The following is a 23,159-nucleotide window of genomic DNA, read 5'->3' as shown; positions in this document are numbered from 1 at the left end:
CATTCTTGAAGGCGTTTCACTGGGGTATAGTTTTTGAGGGGCCCCTTAACCTGACATGCAAAGTCCTCTGCGACAGGTCCACCTCTCCCAACCCCACCTCCAATGAGTTCCTGCCCCACCTCTCAACACCCCCGAAAACTGCTTCTCACCTCCTGAGTTTTGTTCTTGCTATTTTTCACTTCACTTGAAATGTCCATCTCTTTTTTCTCCCTATATCCACTTCCCGGGCTCCTTCTTACTCATCTTTTAAGTGCCACCTCAAACTCTAGTTTTGGAAAGCCTTTTCTCTTTAACAGTCTACTCAGGCTGGGGTGGAGTCACTCTTCTCTGTTCTGTTCAAACCACGATTATTGCCCACAGGCTGGCCTCTCCCACTAGACTCTGGCCTCCCTGTGATTCCTGGACACAGCATGGCACTCAGCACAGAGGGGTTTGCGTGAGGTATGTTGAACTCAACTCAACTCAAAACTCACTGCCCCAACACACAACTTTGGGGTGAATGTCTCCAGCTCCGTACTCCCTAGATAGGTAACTCTTAGTACCTCTCACAGCCTGCATTCAAAGTTCTCCCTTTGTGTGTATCCACCCTCTCTCCACTGCCCCACTTGGCAGGTAGGTAGCTCCCGAAGAAGTATGGGGTTTTCACCACTGTATCCTGCCCTTTCATCCCTCGCCTGCCCCCAGTCTCCACATCAGCACCGCACACTCAGAAGATACTCAATGAATGTTTACAGCCATGAGTTGTCAAGTGCAAATACGGCTGCCTACTGTCTTGGGAGAAGCTGTGCCAGCGCATTCAGCAGGAGGCCTGATCTTTGCCCCATCACTGGAAACAACAGCCCTGGTCAGCCTGGGACTCCTCCCCACGAAGGCAGGCAGGCAGTCTTGCAAACAACGTGTAAAGCTCTTTCTCCTTTCTCATGCCCCAACTTTTCAACCGGAATTAGTCCTTGCCCAGAACAGCCTTTTCCAAGAGAGATACTCACATCCTGAACCGGATCTGGGAGCCAATCTAACAGCCATTATGCATAATTCCCTAATCACTCCCTTTCTTCCTCATCTAATTGTGTTTATTCCAACCAGCATACAATCAAGACAGAGTACTTTTCAGGGGAGGAGACAGTCCTTTCTAGCTGCTAAGGAGAAGAGAAAAGTCCTTTTGAAGAGAACTATTGATATTTTCTGAACAGTGGCCATGAATACAACCGAGTTAATGGGAGAAAATCAAGGGCCTAGCTGCTTTCTGTCCCAGGACTCTGATTTTTTGGATTCTTCTAACATGATAGAATCTTAATGTTGGAGAAGACCTCAAGGATCTCCCAGCCCAGTGCAGGAGGCCCCTGCATTTAGAGGCAACCACCTTTGCACAAAGTTTTAAGTTGGTGTCTAAGCTCTGTTAATATGTAAGTGCTTTAGGTTCCTAAAGCATCATTAAAATGTGGTACCATCATGATCATTCTAAATTAAAGACAGCACAACTTACGGAGGAACCTGGGCTCTCACCCCAGCTCTGCCCCTAACCAGTTGTGGCCCAGCTGGGTGTATGCCTTCTCCTCTCTGAACCTCACTTTCTCCAATGAGACTGTTGGATCACATCATCTCCCTAAATCTCCCTCCAACTCAAATATTTCATGATTTTATTACATTGAGGGTAGGGCAGTTCCCCTCCTCAGAAGGAAAGGCTATGGAGGGCTCACTCTTTGTCCAGCACTAGGCCAGGGCACACGCTCACCATCTCATCTATGCTATCTCACCACAACCCTGGGCTGGTGAGGGTTATTATCCCCACGTTTGGATGAAGAAAATGAATCTCAGAGTGGTTAGTTAACTTGCCTGATCTCACACAGCTACTAAATAGCGGAGTCAGGATTCAAACCCAAATGGTTCTGGCAGCAACGCTACCATCCGATTCCCAGACCTTACTCAAGTTTTCCCATGTGTCCCAACACTGACTTTTAGAGGAAAAGGATGCAGGCCAGAAGCATGTGTCATGCTTAGTTGTCCCTTTAATCTGGAAGAGTCCCTCAGGCTTCCCTTGACTTTCCTGCCTTTGACACTTTTAATAGTTACAGGTCTATTACTTTACAAAATGTCCCTCAGTTTGGGTTTGTCTGATGTTCCCTCATGATCGGAATCAGGAACAACACAGAAATGATTCTTGTTCTTTCCGCTGCATTCTATCAGGTGGGGTATAATTTGAATTGCCCCCATTACTCATGACGTTAGCTTTGATCACCGGGTCAGGGTGGTGTCTTCCAGCCTTCTTCTAGAAAGTCACTCTTATCCCTTTGCGATTAACAGGTGTTTGAAGGAGGTAGTTTGAGACCATGGATTCTATCAGGTGGGATATAATTTGCATTCTATCAGGTGGGATATAATTTGAATTGCCCCCATTACTCATGATGCTAACTTTGATCGCCGGGTCAGGGTGGTGTCTTCCAGCCTTCTTCTAGAAAGTCACTCTTATCCCTTTGCGATTAACAGGTGTTTGACGGAGGTAGTTTGAGACTATGGATTCTATCAGGTGGGATATAATTTGCATTCTATCAGGTGGGATATAATTTGAATTGCCCCCATTACTCATGACGTTAACTTTGATCACCGGGTCAGGGTGGTGTCTTCCAGCCTTCTTCTAGAAAGTCACTCTTATCCCTTTGCGATTAACAGGTGTTTGAAGGAGGTAGTTTGAGACCATGGAGGTTGCAGATGCTGTGATGTGCCACAGAGGACCTTTTACCGCCCTGCTGAGAGCGTCACCAGCAGGCAGACAGCCTTGGGTGTCAGTCCCCTCTGGGGATTATTACCCTTGGCTGAAGAGAGTGGCTTTGCCCAAAGCCCCTTCTTACATTGACCCGTGCCCGGTGACAGACTCCAGAGTACAAAGACCCAGTTTTCACTCCCCAACCTGAGATAATCTTCAGAACGCCCGGTAGGGCTGGCTGAGGATTCCCTTGAGATGACACTGCAGCTCAGCTTCACTCTCTGTCTAATCCTCCTTCTTCCCTTCCCTTCCTCAGGGGTTGATTCCAAGAGCCCCTCCTAGTAAACCCCCTCTGGGTAGCCCCCTGTGTGGGCACCTCCTCAGCCTGTTTAGATTCCAATCCTCTAAGCTGGGCTGCCCTCCCTGCATGGATGCCCTCCTCCCTCTGCCCAGGCTGTGACACTGCACAGCCCCTGCCCCTCGGGGATGACCTCCTTGATCTGCTTATTGTCTGCACCTATGCACCTGACACCTATGCCAGGCCACGCTTCTCTGCTCTGCTCACCTTGCCTGGGCTCCAACACCTGCACCAGGCTGTGCCTGCACAGGGGCTCCCTCCTCGCTCTGCTCTGGACCACCCCTCCTTGAGGACTCCCAGTGCTGGGATGCCCTCCCACCAAAGCCATCCTCAGCCCACTCCACTCTGACCTCCCTGGACCACTGCGGCCCTCCCACCCTGCAGAGAGACCCACCTTGCTCAGCCCTGCCTAAGAGGAAGAGCCTCCCTTTTCTGGAAACACCTCTTCCTTAGCTCCTGAGACGCCATCTCACTGAGGATTCCCCCAGCTCACTGATCTCCATTGTCTACTTTTCTGAATCCTCCTAGCCTTCCCAGGCTCTAAATTTTGGAATGCCTGAGGGCTCATCCCTGGACCTCTTCTTTCTCTTCTCTTACTCCCTAGATGATCTCACCCAGCTCCATGGCTTTAAATATCATCTATGTGCTGGTTAATTTCCATATTCACAGTTCCAGCCCTAATTCTCTCCTGAGATTGAGACTCATGTACCCAGCTGCCTACTCTTCCTCTCCAGTTTGGTTTATAATGGGCACCTTAAGCTTAACATATCTAAAACAGAACTCTTTATTCCCTTCTGCCCCACTCCCCTCCTCTCCCAGTTTTCCTTGTATCAGCAAAGGCACCACAATTCACTGCTTAGCTGCAAGCCTGTCTTACTTACTCTTTCCTGTACACTGATTTCCTTCAAAACCACCCTAGTCCCAGCCACCATCTTTCCTCATTCACCCGATCAGCCCTGTAGGTGGTCTTCCTCCTTTTACTCCCTCCACACAGTAGCCAGATCTTTGAATATAACATTTCTTTCAACAAGAATCAAGTCATGACATTCCTCTTATCGAAACTCTACAACTGTTTCCTATCACACTTAGAAAATCCAAATTCTCTCCATAGCTTATAAGGCCTGATGTGATCTGGACCCAGCCCATTTCTTCAAACTGTTCACTCCTTTTCCCTCCTCTCTATTCACCAGGTTCTCTGGCCATCCTCCTATTTTCATGAATGCACCCAGCTCATTCCAGTCCCAAGGACTTTGTAGGTCCCGTTTCACATGCTTGGAATCTCTTCTTAAACACACCCCACGGCTTATTCATTCAGCTCACCTGCTGTCATTCTAGCACCTATGAGCTATTTGTTTGTCTGTGATGGTGTTCTCTCCCTCCTGAATGTAAGCTCCACACGGGCAGGGGCTTTGTTTGGTTCACCGCTATGTTCTCAAAGAGCATCTGCTGAATAAATGAGTGAATGAACTCAACCTGATGTGAGAACTTCCTGTGTGATAAAGGGCAAAAGCCATTAAAGGAAAGGGAGCTGTCTGGCAAATAGCTGTGAAATCAGAATCCCAACTCCCTGATTCCCTCCCTGGCTCTCTCTGATCAATCATCTTATTTGAAATATGTTATTAAGTTTGTGTCATAATTTCATCCATGATAAAACGGGCAAGGCATTCTGTTGTGTTAAGTAAACTGAAGAACGGCCCCCCTCAGCTGTTGCCTCCCAGCGCCCAGCCCCGACTGTGTAGAAGCTGATATTCTGAGGTCGGGGAGGAGAGTTGGCATGCCGTCGGTGTCCACACGCATTTTGTTCTGTTAAAAGCTCAAGTGCGCATGACGTGTGTGAGCGCCCAGGACAGCCATCAAATCACTGTTTCTGTCTCCTTGCACAGCACACTGAACACTAGTTCTGAAGGGGAGCAGCTCATTCTCTGCCGGCACCACCCCGCTCCCCGTCAGCTGAGGCTGGAGAGCATGCGGGTACCACTTGAAATGGCCAATTACCACCAATTCATTTTCTGTCCCCTCTTTGGAACAAGTATGATCAAAATAAATGTCTTGCTATGGCGGGAAAAGCCATCATTTTTCTGAGAGGGCTCAGTTGAAACTCATTAGCAGGTGTACAGATTCTCTTCCCCCTTAGAACCGCAGTCCTTTGCCCTGACAAATGTGATGCTGGGTGGAAGCCGGCTAAGAAACCAGCCGCCTTCCTTGGACCCCTCCACTCCCAGGCAGCCCACACCTGTCCCTTCCCAACAGGCTGAGGTGACTGGAAATTGTCTTTGTCTTTGACATCTCCCTGAAAGCATCTCCTCACATGGTGCCTTTGATTCCTGTTTGTGGTGTCACCACACTTTTCATCACTAAGGACTGAATCTCTCAAGTCAGAGGTTCTCAAACTTTAGACCGCTTCAGAATCACTTGGGGTTCATTCTAAAACCTAGGCACCACCCTACCCATAGATACTGAATCAAAAAGTATAGAGTAGGGTCAGATAATCTGTTCTTAACAAGACCCTACTCTGCCCAGATGACCTTAATGCCAGGGGTCTGAAACTGAGTCCCCGTAAAACGAGTTCCCCTGCCAGATTTATGATTAACCTCTTTATCCAAAACTGTATTCCTTTTCTTGTCCTGCCCCTGTTCCCCTCAGGATTGAGGAACATCAAAGAAAAGGGGGAACTGAAACTGAGCAGGACCTTGTGAGGTCTTCCTGGATACAAAAGCCCTTCCAAGTCCCCGGTTTTGGTTTGGCCTTCCCCAAGTTCCAAAGAGGAGGCTCATGCAGTTAATGATCAGAACAATAGAGCCACAGGACTCCCAGTTCTTCCTGAAGGGATGTAGATAACAATCTGGTGCATATCTTTGAGCTGCTCTGCAGAAACTACAGCCCCCATCCAGTGGAGGATAGTGACCACACGCTGACCACAAGCAGCAGACCCCAGACTGGTTGGAACCAGAAGGTTGATGATTAAGATTCCTGAAACATCACCCTGTTACCTCACCACCGACCAATCAGAATGTCCAGCTGATCACACACCCTGTGACTCTCACCCCTAATGTTGCCTTTAAAAGCCCTTTCCTGAAAATTATCAAGGAGTTTGGATCTTCTGAGCTCGAGTTTCCTATTCTCCTTGCTTGTCGCCCTACAATAAATTCTGTACTTTCCTTCACTACAACTCGGTGTCGGTAGATTGGCTTTGCTGTGCATTGGACAAGTGGACCTGAGTTGGGTTCTCCAACAGGTCCACGAACCCCACTTTAAAAAATACAGTCCCATATTCACACTTGACACCTCCCTTGTCTTCTAACAAAATGGATGGCAATTTCCAGTGATTTTTTTTTTTTCATAAATGCTCTCAGATCTACCCTTGTCCCATCCCCTTGGCCCATGACCGTGGCCCTAGGATCTTCCCACTGCAACACAGTCCTCCTCTGGCACTAAATGACCTCAGATCTTCACTCTGATCACCTGTTTTCTCTGGTCAAAATCTTTCAATAGTTCCCCACTAGTTATAAAGTGTGAGTCTTTTATCCTTTAGCCTGGTATTCAAAGCTCCAGAAATAGCATGTTGAGGTCAAGGACATGCCGAACATAGGGGTTATCAGAAAGAAGTGACCTTGGATGGTGACTGTCTAGTCATTTGTTAACATAGTAATAAAAGAGGAATTGAGGACATTAAAGGTGTTTAAAATTGTTGTGTATCAAGAAAGCCCTGAGGCTCAGTAACTCCTGGGGAGGAATCTTCTCTCACTGCCTCCCAGGACCCACCTGATTCCCAACCCTGCCAGATGGAGGCACCCAGGTCCTTCCTTGGAAGGTACTCATCACAGAAGGATGACTGTTCAGTCACAACAGAGTTTGCATTCAGAAAATCAAAGTGAGCACCCAGGGAAAGGCCATGGTGGGCAAGGGAAGAGAAGGCAGAAAGCAGGGCAGAGAGGAATGGGGGTGAGGTACAGAGTGTGAAGGGTCCATGAAATTCCAGGCAGGAGGGTCTCAGCAAATCAGGAGGAGGCCTCTGAAGCCCATTTCCCAGCCCTGCCAATTCTAGCTGGAGGACACATGGAGAAGACTGGAACAGACCCTCTGGTACCAGCCTCCTACTATGGGTAGAGGGATGGAGCACCCCTTCTAAGATCAGTGACACCAAAGAGGCAGATGAGAAAGTTTCCCCATCCTCACTCCAATCAGAAAGCAACCCTGACCAGCAGAGCCCTCTCTTTCTCCCCTCCCTTCCTCCCCCAATTTAGCCAAGCCTCACTTTCTGGACTCTCACCCTGCCAGAAAGATGATAGATGATAATAGAATCATCTATTATCTACTTGAAAGTATTCGAAGGATTGGATTATCACCATCAAAACTTAATTGAGAACTTTAATACTGCTAAATACGACCATGGGCAAATGGACATTATTCAAGATATATGCTACAAAGAAAACATCAGCAACACTGAGTTAACATAATTATGGTTATGAAAAACAAGTGAGAATGGGTAGTGCCTGTCTTAGGGACATTTGTGTTAGAGCTAAATAACTGTAGAGAGCCATTTTATAATGATGGAGCAGGTGGGAAAGAGTGTTTGCGTGTGAGTATGACTGCCTGTGTGGGTCTTCCTGGACAGGGAGTTTAGGCATGAATCTCAGCTGTCAGCGGCTACACGGCAAGTCTGATCCCTTGGGACCAAGCAATCTATCAGGGCCCTTTGAGCCCTGCACTAACTTATAAATCCCTCAAGGGCAGGATCCGTGTCTCTCTGCATTCCCACCACTTAACACAGTGCCCAGGGCATAGCAGAGAGGCTAAGAGCATGGACCTAGAGATTCAGTGGACTTGGGTTTATAGCCTTCCTCTGCCACTAGCTGTGTGACCTTGTGTAAGTTTACTTAGCCTTTCTAAGCCTCAGTTTCCTCATTAGTATTGATAAGATGAGGACCAAAGTATCACCCGCTTCACAGTGTTGGAAGATTAATTAAGATAAGTGAAGTGATTAGATGCTCAATTGCTCATAAAGATGATGAATCCTGAGCTATGAACAATAAAACTTCTATAGACACATTTCATCCCAGGAACCAAATCTCAGGGTTGGAATCTAACCATCCCTCTGATGTTTGAATCTCCTCCCCAACATACCCACCAAGTAACTAACTAGTCAGCATTTCAGATTTTTGATGATGGCTCCCCCTTGTGTATGTTCCCTCATCTATCTGGGACTACACCCTGAGTGAGCATTTTCCTTCTTAGATGCTTTCATCGTTCCTTCTTATAAGAAGAGTTCTTTTCTAGACCCATCATCATTCCAGTCACTTTTTTCTAACTAAGCATGCTGTTTGTAACCCAAAGTGCTCACCTTTTATTATGCAAAGCTGTTAATTGGATTATACAATGCCCAAACTGGTTTAGTATGATTAAGGGGCTTTAGTCACTACAGCAAGTAAAAGATTGTGAATATATGGAGTTTTAAAAAATTACTCTCAAATCGTTTTTACACGTTCTTTGGCAGGCAAGCGCTGACACAGTAAAAGCTATAATTTTCCACGGGAGGCTCCAGAAAAACCTGATAGAAACAGGTGAGATTCATTTGTAGTACAAGAACTATGGACTTTAATATTAATACACTCATTCAGATTGGAAAATCACTGAGCCAGAAAATTCTGACATCACTGCCCCTCCCTCGCTCACCTTTGGACTGCTTAAAAGCAAAACACATTACTTTTAAGGGAAGGCACTGGAGCCTCAAATGGGTCATGTCCCACCCACCCCACCAAGACCACTCCTAACCCTTCCAGCCTGACCTCCCTCTATCGCTGCCAAGAGTAGGCACTCAGTTAGATTTCCTCTTCCTGTCCCCTGGCTATAACTTAGCTCTCCACTTCCTGGCCTTCCCCACCTCCGTCTCCTCTGCCTGAGCTCCAAGCACCAGTGCAAATGCCATTCCACCCACAGGGAACTTTCTCTGCTCTGATTCCACCAGCCCATTGTTGTCTTGCTTCTTTGGCCCTGAACCCAGATAGCCACGTGCCACTCATACGTCCTCGGGTATACATGTCTTCTCTTGGGCCAGAGACCTCCAACTCCTAGTACAGGGCCTTGCACACAGGTGTTCCAAAGCACTTTACCTATTTATTCTTGCACCACACGGAGGGAGAAGAAGAAAGGGAGGCAGAACAGATGGCCTGCAGTGATACTCACAATCGTTGTTCTGGCTATGAAAAAATGGAATGGAGTTTGCATCTACTAGAAAGATCAAGACTAGCTACTCCTTGTTCTTCTCAGCAAAGTCAGGTCTATCTGGGCTTGAAAGGAGTCCTTTATTCTTGTGGGAAGCCACAGGGTTAGGAGAGAAGAACAGACAGAAGGCGGAGGTGAGCTGATGCTGTCATAGATGCTCTTATGGCTGTTGCTCAGTACTGTTCCACTCTAAACTGGAACAACAACAGGACTGAACATTATTCCACTAGCAACACTACGGTGGATGCACTCTATCTATGCCTTTCTGCAGCTTAATGGACCCAAGTTCCAGTCTGATCCTTAGAGGCTTATTTCCACCGCCTCAAAGCCCAGAGGGGAAGAGGACACCTTTTGGGAACCAAGGGAGAGCTAAGCACAGGGATGATGTGTCAGGCCAGCTCTGCCTGCAGATATCTAAACGGAATCTCTTATTCACTGGTGCCTATCTTTGGTTTCAACCTCTCTGCTTTACTCTGCTTTAGGCAAGGTATTCTTATTTGGGAAAAGACCACCCCCAGAAATGGCAATGGGACAAGGAGTCGTGTGGGGAGAGGCTGGCTGGCTCTCCCCCATCTCTCCACTAGCAGGAGTCCCTGTCTCTTTCTCTTTCTCTTCTGTCTCTCCCCCAGCCTTCCTCTTTCTCCTTCTCCTCCCAGCCCAGGTATGTCTGTTTCTCTGCTCTCTGTCTTTAAATCTCTCTCCCTTTCTTTCCCATCCTCCACTGTCTGTCTCTGTCTCTCCTCTCTCCCTGTTTCAGGGTGTGTGTATGTGATCTGTCTTTCCCCTCTCTACGTTAGTATGTGTGTGTCCCTCCTGTCTCTCTTCTGGTCTCCATCGCTCTCCGCCTGGCTCTTCTCTTGTGTGGTTTTTCTGTAGGACACCTGGACTGGGAGCCAGAAGACTTAGCTTCTGGTCCTGGCACTACCATCAACTAGCTGTGTGGTTATGGCCAAGTTGCTTTACATCTCTGGGCCTCAATTTTCTTGACCCTATAGTAGGTGAGACTGAATGCTCTTCCAGGTCCCCGGCAATTCTGAGATTTTATCACTGAACGAAATGGAACTCATCAGACTCAGGAGACACCCGAGTACCACTCAAAGAGGATGTGACTAAACCGAGACAATACTGCTGGAGGATCTACTACATGCTAGGCAGCTGCTGTGCTTGCATCTCCTTCAGTCCAATGAGATAGGTATGTGATGGTTTCTACTTTAGGGGTGAGGAAACTGAAGCACCAGCAGTGAAGCCACTTGCCCAAGGTCCCATGGCTAAGACTTGTCAGAGCAGGATTTAAACTCAGGCCATCTGGCTCCAGAGTCCATGCTCTTATCCGTAATGCTGTATCGCCCTAGCCACCGATGCTCGCTCACAAGCTTCCCACTTAGGCTGCAGAGTAAACATCTCTAGACCCCAAACGTGCTCAAGGGTCTTGGATCCAGACTATATGGTTCAATCAATTCTCTCCTCCTTCAAGACACCAACTCTGACTTTTCACACCTCTGCCTGTAAGTGTCCCATCAACACTCTATTGCCCTGCACACCGCCTGGCATGCTTGGGTAGCACGGACCTTTCTGTCTTCAAGTGTGTATGTCTTGTTGCCTTTCTACCTAACCAGGCATCTTGCCAGAACCCAGTGCAGTGCTGGGCCCACTGCCCAGACCCATGCTTGCTGAATAGCTGATGAGCACCGGGATACTCTGTAGCACTGACGTATGTCCCCGACTCCTCTGCCCGGGCTGTTAGGAAATAACTAGGACCTTCAGACTTTCACATCACAATTCCTGCAAACAGACTGCAGCTACTCACTGGCAGCTACTGGATGGGTTGGGAGGGAGGGTTAGATGGTGTTCAATTCACAGAAGCAGAAACAGGGGGCCTCCAATAATAATTTCAACTCAAGTCATCAAATATAAAGAGAACCCCAGCTTCATGCCAGACAGCAGTAGCCATGGCTTCTACTCTCAAGGAGATACTGGAAAAGAAGAGATGAAGCATGCAAAATAAAAAATGATAAATTTATAAAATTCCAATAGCACTTTGACCTTTGAGTTGACATTATTGTTTGCGTGTGTTTGTGTATTATTAAATAAAATCGTGGGAGCACAGAGCAGGGAAACTGCTTGTCCAGTCTGATTCTGAAAACTAGGAAAGGCTCCCGTAAGCCTGGGAGTCGGGAGACCAGAGTCCGAGTCCATCACTGGAACCACTGAGTGCATTATATTCAGTGCTCTCTGAAGTGCCAACTCACACCGGTCAGGCATCAACGCTCGCTTGGGTGTCAGGAAGCATTTGAAACCCACACCAGGTTCCGCAGCCCTCGGTTTTCCCATTTTTCTTCGTGCATCTGTCCCAGTGTCAGATATTTGGTGAGTGAGAGTTAGCTGGACAATGGGTGAATGACGTCGTGTCCCCAGAAGTCACATTCACACGTCCCGAAAAGAACAATGGAATCAGTCATCCTGGGGAATTCAGTCCTCGTGGAAAATCCAAACCCCTTTACATCCACCTCACAATCTTCTACTTGCTTTTGGTGAGTGCCAACCATGTGCTTCATCTTGTAGAGATGAATTGACAGGGCCTCCATTCCAGAAATGCTCTCATTTTTAGAGCGTGATATAGAACAGCCACCGGTGTCGTTTTCATTATACTTTTCCCCAGCTTTAGTGTAGATGTCACGATGGCCACAGAAAAGTCTGATAACAGCTGTTCCCAGAGAGTCCGCGTCTGGATGCTGCCCTCCTGACGGGGAAGCCTCTCGCCCACCCTCCTTGCAGCACCTCTGCCCCTCTCCAGCGCCCGTCCTAGTACAACAGCCATGAAAACAGCAGGGAGACAAAGAGCACACCAAGGAAGCTGCACAAAACATGGCCCAGAAATCTCCAAAAGTCACTCAGAGTTCACTGAAGTGCTGACACCTTCTGCGTGCCTCTGGAGGCTGCCACCTAACTGTCCCAATCACAGACCAACCCTGTGCTCTCCTGTGCTCAGAGACGATACGTTGATCTGAACAATTCCAGACGGCAGGAGCAGACAACTGACGCATTTGCTTCTCCATCCCCAGCAAGCCCCACAAGGGTTTCAGAGCTGGGGCCAGCACATAAGCAGTGCCCATCTCTCCTGAGGCTGAAGTGTCGCCTCCGATGACTCATCACTGCCCCAGCCGGGGGACAGGGGCTACAAAGGAGTTAGGGCAGCCCAAGAATGGGGGACACTCCTGAAGGCCTATCTACTCCTGGGGCTGACTGCACGGTGGTGACCCCACACCCAGAGGGCGTCACGAACCCTGATAGGATGCTCCGCTCTCCTTCCAACCTGTCTCCATCACAGGATACCCAGTACAAGGGCCCCCCAACAACAGCTGTGAGGGGAACCAACACTCCAAAGACATGTCCAGTTGGCTCTCAATTTTCCATGTATATTTCAACAGACTTTTCGATTACACCTGGTCAATACCGCAGGAGGTGTGGAAGGAGAGTGAAATGTTATTTTATATGTATAATCTTGAAATTATGAGGTGGCCACAGAAAAGTCTGAGAACACGAGTGCTCCCATCCCTGCCTCTCACAGTGAACCAGCAGGGAGATGATGCTAAACCTTAACTTCCACCTCCAGCTCCCAACAACCTCTCCCTCCCCTGCAGCTATCAGTCCTCAAAGAAAAGCTCCCAGGGGTCCCCAAAGAAACAGACAGAGAAGTATGAGGAAAAAAGAATGTGTCATTTCATCCAAAAGGGCATTTGTGGCAAGGCTGTCCTTTCATAGTTAGAAACAGCAATTTCTTTATTATTTGTGGTAAAGAAAAATGCTATGACTCTTATAATAACGCAAAAAACAGATTAAGCCCGGAGTAACCTCTAATCACAGAACATACAATTATCAACAGCCCTTGTTTTAAATCTAGTTTCCCAAATCCAAGCTTGCCAAAGAATCCCCGAAAGGCCCTGTACCCCACCACACCCCAACTCTAGCAGGCCACCTGCATCCCTGATTGAGAAGTAGGCACACTGTGGGTCCAGCTCCGACAGCGCTCAGATAACCCCCTAGGACCCGGAGCTGTCCAGAGAGCTCATGCCTGAGGGACTGTCAAGCTTCCCCCAAAGAAAACAATGTCATGACTGCAAGGAATTGCTGTCTTTCAGATTGAGCCTCCCTTCACAACACCAGAGGGTAAGAAGGCCTGTCTGTAAAGCTGCTTAAGTGAGAAGCATCAATTAACAAGTCCAGATGGTGTGGAGGGGTGAAGCTGGGGGCTGAACTACCCTCCTCCCTCCATAAATCAGGCGTTCCCAGGCCTGATCACCTAGGTCAGGGACTTGTGCCACCTGCCTGCCTGCCTGAGACAGATGCCAGGCTCAGGGAAGCAGTCTGTTACCTGCTGGACGTCCTGCTGGAAGACGCAGAGCTGCAGCCGCTGGTGGAGCCGCACCTTGCGGTGCTGCCAGATGCTCTCGAGCCGCCGCTGGTGGTGCAGCACCTCATGCACCACGTCCAGCACCTGGTGCACTGCCTTGGAGTAGTTGGCTGTGGCCGTGAGGGACTCGGAGTTCCCGGGACTCAGGGGACGCTGCAACACATCCAGCAGTGCTTTGCCATCCTGGCTGACCTGTAAGAGGGAAAGAGGTCAAGTCCAGGGAGTAGAGGGGCAGGAGGGGCACAGGGAGGCAAGGCAAGCACACTGGCAACCCTGATGAGGACTGAGAATCTCAGTCCTACCAACACCCATGACAACCAAGGAGTGTGCCACCAGCGCTGCCACAGTGCCCAGCCTGCAGCCCGGGGAGGGCCGAGCACCCCGGAATCCTGAGGGAGAGGAGGTGCTGGGGCTGCAGCCAGTTGTCTGCGAGACCCCGAATCACTGTCTCCCTCCCCCTTGAATTTCAGCTTCCTGAGGGCAGGGACTCTGCCTTGTTTATCTCGTCCCAAGCCTGGAAGAGTGCCTGACACTTGGTACTTGGTAAGTATTTACTTGATAAATATTCTGACTGACTCATTGACTAGGTCAGGCAGAAGATCTTCGTTTCAGAAAAAAAGCTGAATATAAGTTGACACCATAAACCTCTCTCCCTCTTCCCTCTTCCATCCTCACCTTACTCTACCTAGCTCTAAACTTCTAGGTGTGTGACCAGAGGCAAGTTATTGACACTTAACCCCTTTGGGCCTCAGTTTCCTTGTTTGTGAAGCAGGAATAGAAATGGTACATACCCCATAGAATTGCGGTAAAGACTAAATGAGTTAACACATGCAGGGCACTTAGAAGAGGGCCCAGCAGGTGCTGGCTACCAAGTCTGCCTTTAGCAGCAGCAGCAGCATTTTTCTCTCCTTTACTTCCTTGTCATTTTCTTTCTTTTATACTTACCCTTCTTTTGCTCTCCTTCTATACAACCTCCTTTTTTCTTCTCCTGAAAGTGGTAACATCCCTGTCTTTCCAGAACACGCAGAATAAGGGAGGGACCCTTAGACTGTGGACACAACGTCCATGCTCCTGTGTTCCCCAACACTCGCCCTCAGTGCTGAAACCAGCGGGGGGTGACATCCCTGCCATTCCTCACTGGATTCCTGGCAATATTTCTGGAAACTGGCATCATCTGATTGACACCCGTGGCTCTCCAGTGCTTGGCAGATTACCCAGCGAGCATGCGCCTTTCTAATTTAAAACCATGCTGACTAGGGTACTGATAGGAATTTTAAGACCCCAAGTTAATCTGGTTAACAAGGAAGTCAAAGTTGGTTTGGAGTTGAAATGGCCTTTTCCTTCCAGCAAGGTTTGAAAGGAGGTGTGCTTGGTCCGAGTTAAGAAGGCAGTTTTTTTCCCCTTCTAACGTGTACCAGGCTCCCAGCCTTTGAGTTTTCAGCAGAAGAGCCTTTTAGTTTGTCCTTCACTTCCACAGCAGCTTCTCACTCCTGCAAACACTTATCTCCAACCTGTGGGGAGTTGTGCTCTGGACCTTCCAGTGAGAAAATTAGTATTTTTTGATGAGCTGCTTCATAAAAGGGGTGGCAGGGCTAGTGTGTGCATGCCCGTTCACCAGACAGGAAGCAACTCCAGAGGAGCACAGCCTTGCTTTCTTACAGTCCTTCCACAGAAGAGACAGTCCAGTCTTCACAAATAGGGTGAGGTAGGGGTGTGTGTGCGTGTGTGTGCGTGTGTGTGTGTGTGTGTGTGGTGTGTGTGTGTGTGTGTACGCATGTGCACTAAGGCAGTTCCTGCCAAGACATCATCATTAACAGATCAAGGATCTTAAAGATGTCTCCAGAGGGAGAAAAATGGCCTCTCTTCTTCTTAGTCCAACTCAGGCTATTTCATAGCACACAGGCCGGTACTCTTGCCACACCCCCATACCCCTATACACAGCCAGAACCCCTGGGTGTCCGCTGGGTTCTCACCTCTGTGTAGGCCTGGGTCACCTGCTCATACAAGGACTGGTGGTGGTGGATCGCCAGCTCCAGGTCCTGCATCTCAGACGGCAGGCCACCTTCGCTGCACATCTTGCACCAGGCGTCCACTCCCGACAGGAACTGGAAGGAGATGCCGGCTGGGTCAGTGTGGGAGCACTGGGGGCGGGCAATGGGCAGATTATGTACAGACGGTCAGATACCTTGGGAAGAAGCATCAGGAACTCTGGAAGCCTTCAGAGACCACTGCAGACAGTGGAGTTTTTTCTTTAATTTTACAAACACCAACCCCAGGTAAGAAGTCAGACCCAGTACCTGTTTAGGAAGTATGGTTTCCACAAAGAAAGATGACTATTATGAAACTGCTGGGGGTGGGAGTTGTCTTCATGTTCAACAGGTTATATCCACACACTGATGATAAAATACAGGTGTGCAAACAGCTCACTACATGACATGTGTATGTGAGAGCTTCTTGTCCTGTGCACACTCACAGGTACAAGTGAGAGGCAACATATAATGAAATGGGATGTTTCCACACATGTGCTTTATAGTGTAGACATTGAGCTGTGAAGAGTAGCAAAGAATGCCTCATTCAGGCCCATCAGGCACCCCAGGGAACCTGCAGAGACCATTCCCACAGAGGATGGAGATTAACGCTCAAAAAGATCCCTGCTATTGGGTCAGAACCCCAAGGTGTGCGAGAGGGGAGGGCAGCTCAGTGGGACAGACTGTACTGTGTCTAGAGTGGCTCCTGGGCTGTGATATATAGATACAGATCTTGACAGACATCAAATTATTTAAAAATTAAAATTAACAACTGTGGGAGACTATGGGTCTCCATGCACAAAGGGTGAGCTAACTGAAATCACTCAGATTTATTGGGTGGAAAATACACCTCTAAAATGCAAATAATTCTTCACCCAACAGTCTGGAGTGGTTCTGTCTGTGATTCTTCTTGCCTGGGTGCACAGCTCCATTTAAATTAATTGCCTAAATACCTTTTTATCTCATTGCCTAGAACAGCCCATCTGAGGACAATAAAGAGCTGCCTACATAAATGCATTGAAAAATTAGCCTTGAATCCACTGTTTGCATGCGTGTGTGTGTGTGTGTGTGTGTGTGCTTTCCAGCTAAAAAGAAGCATGGTTTATGAGTTTCCCTGAAGGACTGGCAATACCCGAGAAATTGCATTAAAAAATAGATACAAATAAAATTGCTTCTCGTCTAAACTAATCCAAGTCAGGAAACAGCAAATAGAAGCTGAGTCCTCCAGTTACTCTCAATCCGGGTACTGCGTTTCTACAACTGCCTGAGTCCCCCTCTTGGTATCACGTCAGCTTTCAGTCCTTAGCCACTTGGCTGTGGCAGCTGATTTTTCATTCTGTATGTTTTTAATCGCAGTAAGCCGTCTCCTAACAATTCTGGCAGAGTGCTGGGTGACACCCAGGATCAGGTTGCATGTACTTGCTAATATCTCAGAAGCTGCTCGCTCCATCAACAACCATTTCATAAAGGAACCTGAAAGTAACTTGACAGTGTGTGTCAGTCGTGGGGGGAGCACCTCTTCAAGGTCTTTGGGATTTCTTTGTAATACTCTAACCAGAGTCCTATAGTAGATCCCACGAAACGGTCATCTCAAGGAGAGAAAGACAGAGACAGAGGGAGGCACTGAACCTCCCTTGCCAATCTGGAGAAACCTTGAACAAAGTGTGCAAATAATAGGTTGAAGAGAGGACAGGAGATCAGACGTGAATATTCTCAGGTACTACCACCATCATCTTAAAAAAACAACAACAACAAAAGGCTAGATTCCTCTCAATGTGTAGGGCTGCTCTTGACTTATAACACAAGTACTTTCAGTCTTTGGGAAGGTCTCAGATGCAAACAGACACAGGTGGAGGAAATACAAAGATACCAACAGATCTTTGGTGATGTCTACCATTTAAAAAACACACTAAGCACCTAATATATTCCATCTCTAATCCTTGTAACAGTGCTGTGAGATTTATGATCATCCCCACATTAGAGATGAGGAAACAAGCTCAGAAGGTTGAGGTGACCTGCCTAAGAGTTAATGATTAGAACTTACCTGTGTCTGGCATCAAAACCTAGACTCTTTATTTCTTTTTTTTTTTTTTTTTTTTTTCTTTTTGCGGTACATGGGCCTGTCACTGTTGTGGCCTCTCCCGTTGCGGAGCACAGGCTCCGGACGCTCAGGCTCAGCGGTCATGGCTCACGGGCCCAGCCGCTCCGCGGCATGTAGGATCTTCCTGGACCGGGGCACGAACCCGTGTCCCCTGCATTGGCAGGCAGACTCTCAACCACTGCGCCACCAGGGAAGCCCAACACCTAGACTCTTTCAATTATTCGATGCTGCCTTCCATGTTAGGTGGGTAACAGAGGAAGAGTTTTAAGGTATGGCCTTGTGTCTGACTCTGTGCTATCTGTGAGCTACCCAAATGTCATACAAAGAAAGAAATTTAGGGGTTAAGACCATAGGTTTTAATGTTAGACACACCTGATCCCAGATGCCTATCGATTAATTGTGTGATTTTCACAAGGGCATATTAATAAACTTTTAATAACCAGCATATATGTGTGAATGTAATACACACACAAGTATTATAAACTTTACTGCTATAAAAGATGTGTAGCACATAATTTACAAAGAATAATAACACATAGAATGCTTATGATAAATTCCATGTGACGAATTGATTCTCACACATGCTTTTGTTTGTAAACAACAAACTTATATAGTTCCAACACAAAAGCTGGTTGATATTCTCACTTTTGTTAAGATGTAAGACAAAAGTGAAAAATACCTGGAGACTTATGTCAGAACATTACTCATTCATCAGTGATTTTAAGTGACTTCTTTGCTAAATGCAATAATAGCTTTTGAGTATCAGAAGAATATTTCCTTGATTTTGTGTTCTAGTCACAATGCGACAGCTATACACGGGGCACATTTTTAGGCTTAATCTGCATTTTAAAATATTTTCTCTCTCATTTTCTTAAGATTCTAGACAATCAATAAAACAACAAATCAAGCCCTGGTTTCTAACACTTGATGATTTCCATGGTGTAAAACTTTTATCTTGCCCTATTTCAGGCTACCATTGCAACATCACCAACTATGTAGTTGGGATGAGGTGATCAGTAGCACACAACTGTATACTGTTACCACAGACATAAATGTTGACAAAGAGACAAATGGTAACTCTTGCTGGCTTTGCTTAACATGCAAACAGGAAGGAACCCAGAGCCTATTTACATTCTGCTTAGTAGTTTATTGTTGTGTGTGTGTGTGGGGGGGGGAGAGAGAGAGAGAGAGAGGGAGGGAGTGTGTATATAACATAGAAATAATCTCAAGAACATAGAAAATAATAAAATCTAGTAAAATAATTGAAAATGATGAGTTTTGAGTATTTATTACCTTTGCTTTTAATGTGATATATTTAATTTAAATTTATATAGTTTAAAGTAATGGCTATGTTTAACAACCAGCTCATAAAATTCCTGAAAATTTAACCATTGGCTCTCCCTAAGCTGGTTAGAGTCAGCTCCTGCATGCCACTGGATCTTAGGCAGCTTACTTAATCTCTCTGAGCTTCCGTGCTCCTCTCTGTAAAATGGGTTAGTAATGTCACTGGCCAATGCCAGTAAGTAAATGGCAACAAGTAATTATTATTTCTGTTCACTGTATTATTATTACATTATTATTATCCACAGCAAATGCTTCATGTAAAATTAGTTTCCCCCTGTTCTCGGCACTCAATGATCACTTTAGTTTCACCCCTTTGGTCTACGCTTATGGAATGCAAAATAAGCAGTCAACACACACACACACACACATGTGCACGTGCGTGCACACACACGTCCAACAATAAACTATTAAGCAGAATAGTTAGCTCTGGGTTTCTTCCTGTTTGAATGTCAAGCAAAGCCTCCAAGAGTTACCAATGTCTCTTTGGGTACACAGGGGCCATGACAGTACTAGAACATGGGTTGTTGTCAAAACTGCTCAGCACGGTCTTTGGTGTTTCAAAAAGAGAGGAGGGGCTCGCTACACCTCAGTGTATGTCCTCCCAGCCTGCCCTGCCCTGCCCCTGCCCCTGCGCTTCCCACCACCAGAGGCCACAGCAGCTCCCTTGGCCTTACCTGCTCAGCCTTCTGATGGAACACAGCGGACATGGCGAGGATGGTGCTGCGCTCATCCAGAGCGGCCGCAAAGCTCTTCCACTCCTGGTCTAGCTGCGTGGAGATCTGCTTGATTTGCTGCGAGGCGTAGTGGCCGGCCTCTGAGAGGCGGGAAGCCACGGACATGATGCGGTTGATGTTGACATAGGCATTCTGGGAAGCAAGGGAGAGCGGGTGCTTAGTGGGGCAGGCTGAAAAGGCACCCACAGAGCGCCCTGGGGTGGGGGAATACGTGGGGAAGGAGGCTACCCAAAACAAAAAGTTTGAGAGAGGCCAGTATCGGCCACATTAACATATCCATTTTGAGCCCAAAGGAGGTCTTTGTTTATATTATGAGATTTCAGCAGATGGCAGGTACAGTAACTGAGCCCTTTCATTCTGAGGACCAACATAGTTTTTGTGCCAACTATTAATGCCCACGAATGCAGTCACTTTACATGGACTGCCTTAATAATCCTCACAATCACCTTATGAGCTCACGCCATGGGGACAGCGTGGTTCTTCCGAGAGTTTCTCTCCGGAAGCAACGGCTCAGACCAGGGCAAAAGCCGGAGGAGGCAAAAGCACCTCTCTCAACTCAGGAGAGAGCTGTACCCAGGGCATTACTGCCAACTACAACAGGGCAGCAGTGCTCATCAAAGAGGGCAAAGGACACACGCCACAGGATGACCACACATCTTCCTACCACCAAGTGAAGACTTTGCTGCCCCCTGTTCCTACCCCCACCAAGAGAGCAGGTGAATAAATAAATAAAGAGAGCGTATGAAGCCACAATATCCATGCTTAAAGTAAGATCTGTGGAGCCCTTTCTTATCCCTACGTGACTTAGGAACATCTCCCCACCTGACCCCAAAAAGGCATCTGTGGGGCTCTCCTGGCCCTGCTGACTCCTCTCACCCTGTGTTTTGTTTACATTCATTCCCATCTTTGATTGCCAATTAAAAATTCATGACCATGTGTGTCATTCCTTACGAGGCCAGCAGAAAACTCTACAGGAGGAAAGAAGACAAAAAAACCCACAAACGCACAAACAAAGACAGTAGTGAGCATGATTATTTTTAACTGCTACCTCCTATTAATTGTCTGAGGTGTCAAAACAATCAAGTAATATTGTAGCACCTACAGGGAGTTATTCTGACTCACACAATGTCTGTCTGAAGGAGGACTAGGGTGGCAGGTTGCTTGCACACCTTTGTTCTTTGTTATGAATCTTCTGATATGATAATAAACATTCTTCGGCAACGGCATTTTCTCTTGGCTCTATTAGCTCAGCGGTAGTTCATTAATAATGGGTAAGTTTAATGAAGGTTCTTTATTTTCCTTTCCCTCTTCCCTCATGGTCCGCATTCATGTTCGCTGTCCTGACCTCAAGCATTCCATCCCAAACCTGAGCCAGGTTGATAAGGTCTCTCTTCATTTAAAAGGTCTCTGTGGAAGTTTAAGGGGTTAAGTGAAGCACTTGAACACAAATCCATCCTGATGTCTAATGATCCCCACGCGTAACCTCTTTCTTTAGTCTGGCCTGAGACCTTTCTGACTAGTACATTTCCTTAATAGAACTAGAATATTACTAACTCGTATTATTTGAAATAACTATCCTTCAAAGACTTGGGAATCATTATCAGTCCTGTTTTCTGAGTTAGGACATGGATTCTTCTTAAAATTAAACTCTATTTATAGAACTGACAGAAAAACCAACTCTGAATTAGAAATAGAAAGAAAGAAACGGGGGGATAAAAGACATATACTAATTTTAATAGTTCTGTCTTTTAAGGGACTAACATTAGGATTTCCACCAAATTTCCTGCTTGGGTTCCACCCAAAGCAGACCTTGAAACAAGGATTTGGGGCAGACTGTTTATTTGGGTGTGATCCCAGAAAGCACAGTGAGGGAGTAGGCAAGTCAACGAGGGAAGGGAGGCAAATAAAGAAAGGATGTGTCCATTAGTGGGTTACTGCTGTGAGCATTTGGGGGTCATCTCTCCTGAAACCTTTGAGAGACTGTGTAGAACACACTTCTGAGAATCCCACTGGGAGATGAGGGATCTGGGGTATTTATGCACAAGTCCCATCACTCATGGTTGAAGGTCTCTCCTGGAGTTACTCCCTGGCATTTCCAGCCTGACCTACACACAGGCCAAGCATAGTCCCCAGGTCAGAGAGTGACCCCGGGCAGAGAAACACAGGAAGCTGTCGCTGTGCATGGGAACGGTCTGCAGATGACCCTCGGGGAGGACTGAAGGGATATGAGTGGGACAATGGCAGCATCTAGTAAAGCTGCCCTTCCAAACTGGATTTGAATCCTGGAAACCCTCCCCACGCCACACACATTTCTCCAACTCTATCTAGTGTGGTTGGGTTTTCCTGTCCTGGGAAAGACCTTCGTATCCTTTGGCCAGAAGGGAAGCAAGAACAGCAATAAGACTGGGCATGGCCTGTCCCCCGGGTCCCTCGTGTGCATCTTATGGATGCCTGGCCCTTTGTCATCACTGGCTGTTTATATTCTCTCCCCACAGGGAAGTTGGGGAGGTGTGTTTCTGCTCACTTTTAGGAAGAACTTTCTAGCTATTAGAGATGTTGAACTGTGGCTGCCTCTGGAGGCTCTTAACACCTTGTCACTCCTTCAAATATTTATGGAGAGTGGGCCAGGCTCTGTGTTGGGGGCTGTGGGAGATCAAAGACAAAGAGGAAAGAGACAGGATTCCTGCCCTCAGGGCCTCACAGCTGAGACTTAAAAAAAGTCCTCAAATAACTGTAATTTAAGCAAAATGAAGTAAGTGTTATGACAGAGGTAGAGGCAACTCGCAGTGGGGATGCAGGGGGAAGGGATATGAACCACTGGCAAGGATGTTGAGAAGGGGCTTCCTGCACAGAAGGGGGTGGTGAGGTTGGCAGTCCTCCAAGGCCCCCTTCAACCCTTAAGCCTGTGATCATAAATGAAAGCTAAAAACAAACAAACAAAAAAAGACCACAGCTTACATTTCACATTCTAGAGGCTAGCACAGTAAATGCCTTTTTGTTTCCTTATCAGTGGGCAGAGAGATGTCTTACTAAAGCTAACAAATGATTACATTTCACACAAGAAGTAGAGGCAGTATTCCTCACAAAAGAGGGATAAGTATAATGTTGACTCATGAATTTGCTCACTGTGCTTCTCTACAGCCCCTCTGAAGAACAGCAAAACACTGCAGGCAAGTCACACGGCCCAAGTTCATCATCACCTTCTTTATCTCCCTCCAGCTTAGAACCTGAGACAAATAGGCAGAGAGATTCTAAACTGGA

At 47.2% G+C, this 23,159-nt stretch overlaps 2 protein-coding genes across 2 annotated transcripts in view; both read right to left on the bottom strand.

Annotated features, from left to right (window-relative positions):
• LOC149749336 (kalirin-like) overlaps nucleotides 1-4,856 on the bottom strand; it is a 168,520-nt gene extending 163,664 nt beyond the window's left edge. Inside the window, exons 1-2 of the mRNA XM_089909901.1 lie at nucleotides 4,771-4,856; nucleotides 4,482-4,548 (exon numbers count right to left, since the gene is read on the bottom strand). Of these exons, the coding sequence (XP_089766027.1) occupies nucleotides 4,482-4,548; nucleotides 4,771-4,856 (153 nt within the window). The remainder of the gene's footprint in view (nucleotides 1-4,481; nucleotides 4,549-4,770) is intronic.
• A 10,514-nt stretch (nucleotides 4,857-15,370) lies between these two features.
• LOC149749335 (kalirin-like) overlaps nucleotides 15,371-23,159 on the bottom strand; it is a 61,381-nt gene continuing 53,592 nt past the window's right edge. Inside the window, exons 3-4 of the mRNA XM_089910606.1 lie at nucleotides 19,839-20,030; nucleotides 15,371-15,797 (exon numbers count right to left, since the gene is read on the bottom strand). Of these exons, the coding sequence (XP_089766732.1) occupies nucleotides 15,624-15,797; nucleotides 19,839-20,030 (366 nt within the window). The 3' untranslated portion in view covers nucleotides 15,371-15,623. The remainder of the gene's footprint in view (nucleotides 15,798-19,838; nucleotides 20,031-23,159) is intronic.

Source organism: Delphinapterus leucas, chromosome 4 (assembly GCF_059928025.1).
Source record: "Delphinapterus leucas isolate spDelLeu-1000000601 "Yukka" chromosome 4, BTC_Dleu_Yukka2, whole genome shotgun sequence".
Classification (NCBI taxonomy): domain Eukaryota; kingdom Metazoa; phylum Chordata; class Mammalia; order Artiodactyla; family Monodontidae; genus Delphinapterus; species Delphinapterus leucas.
Note: the sequence above shows the minus strand (reverse complement) of the source record. Positions and strands in the feature narration are given on the sequence as shown.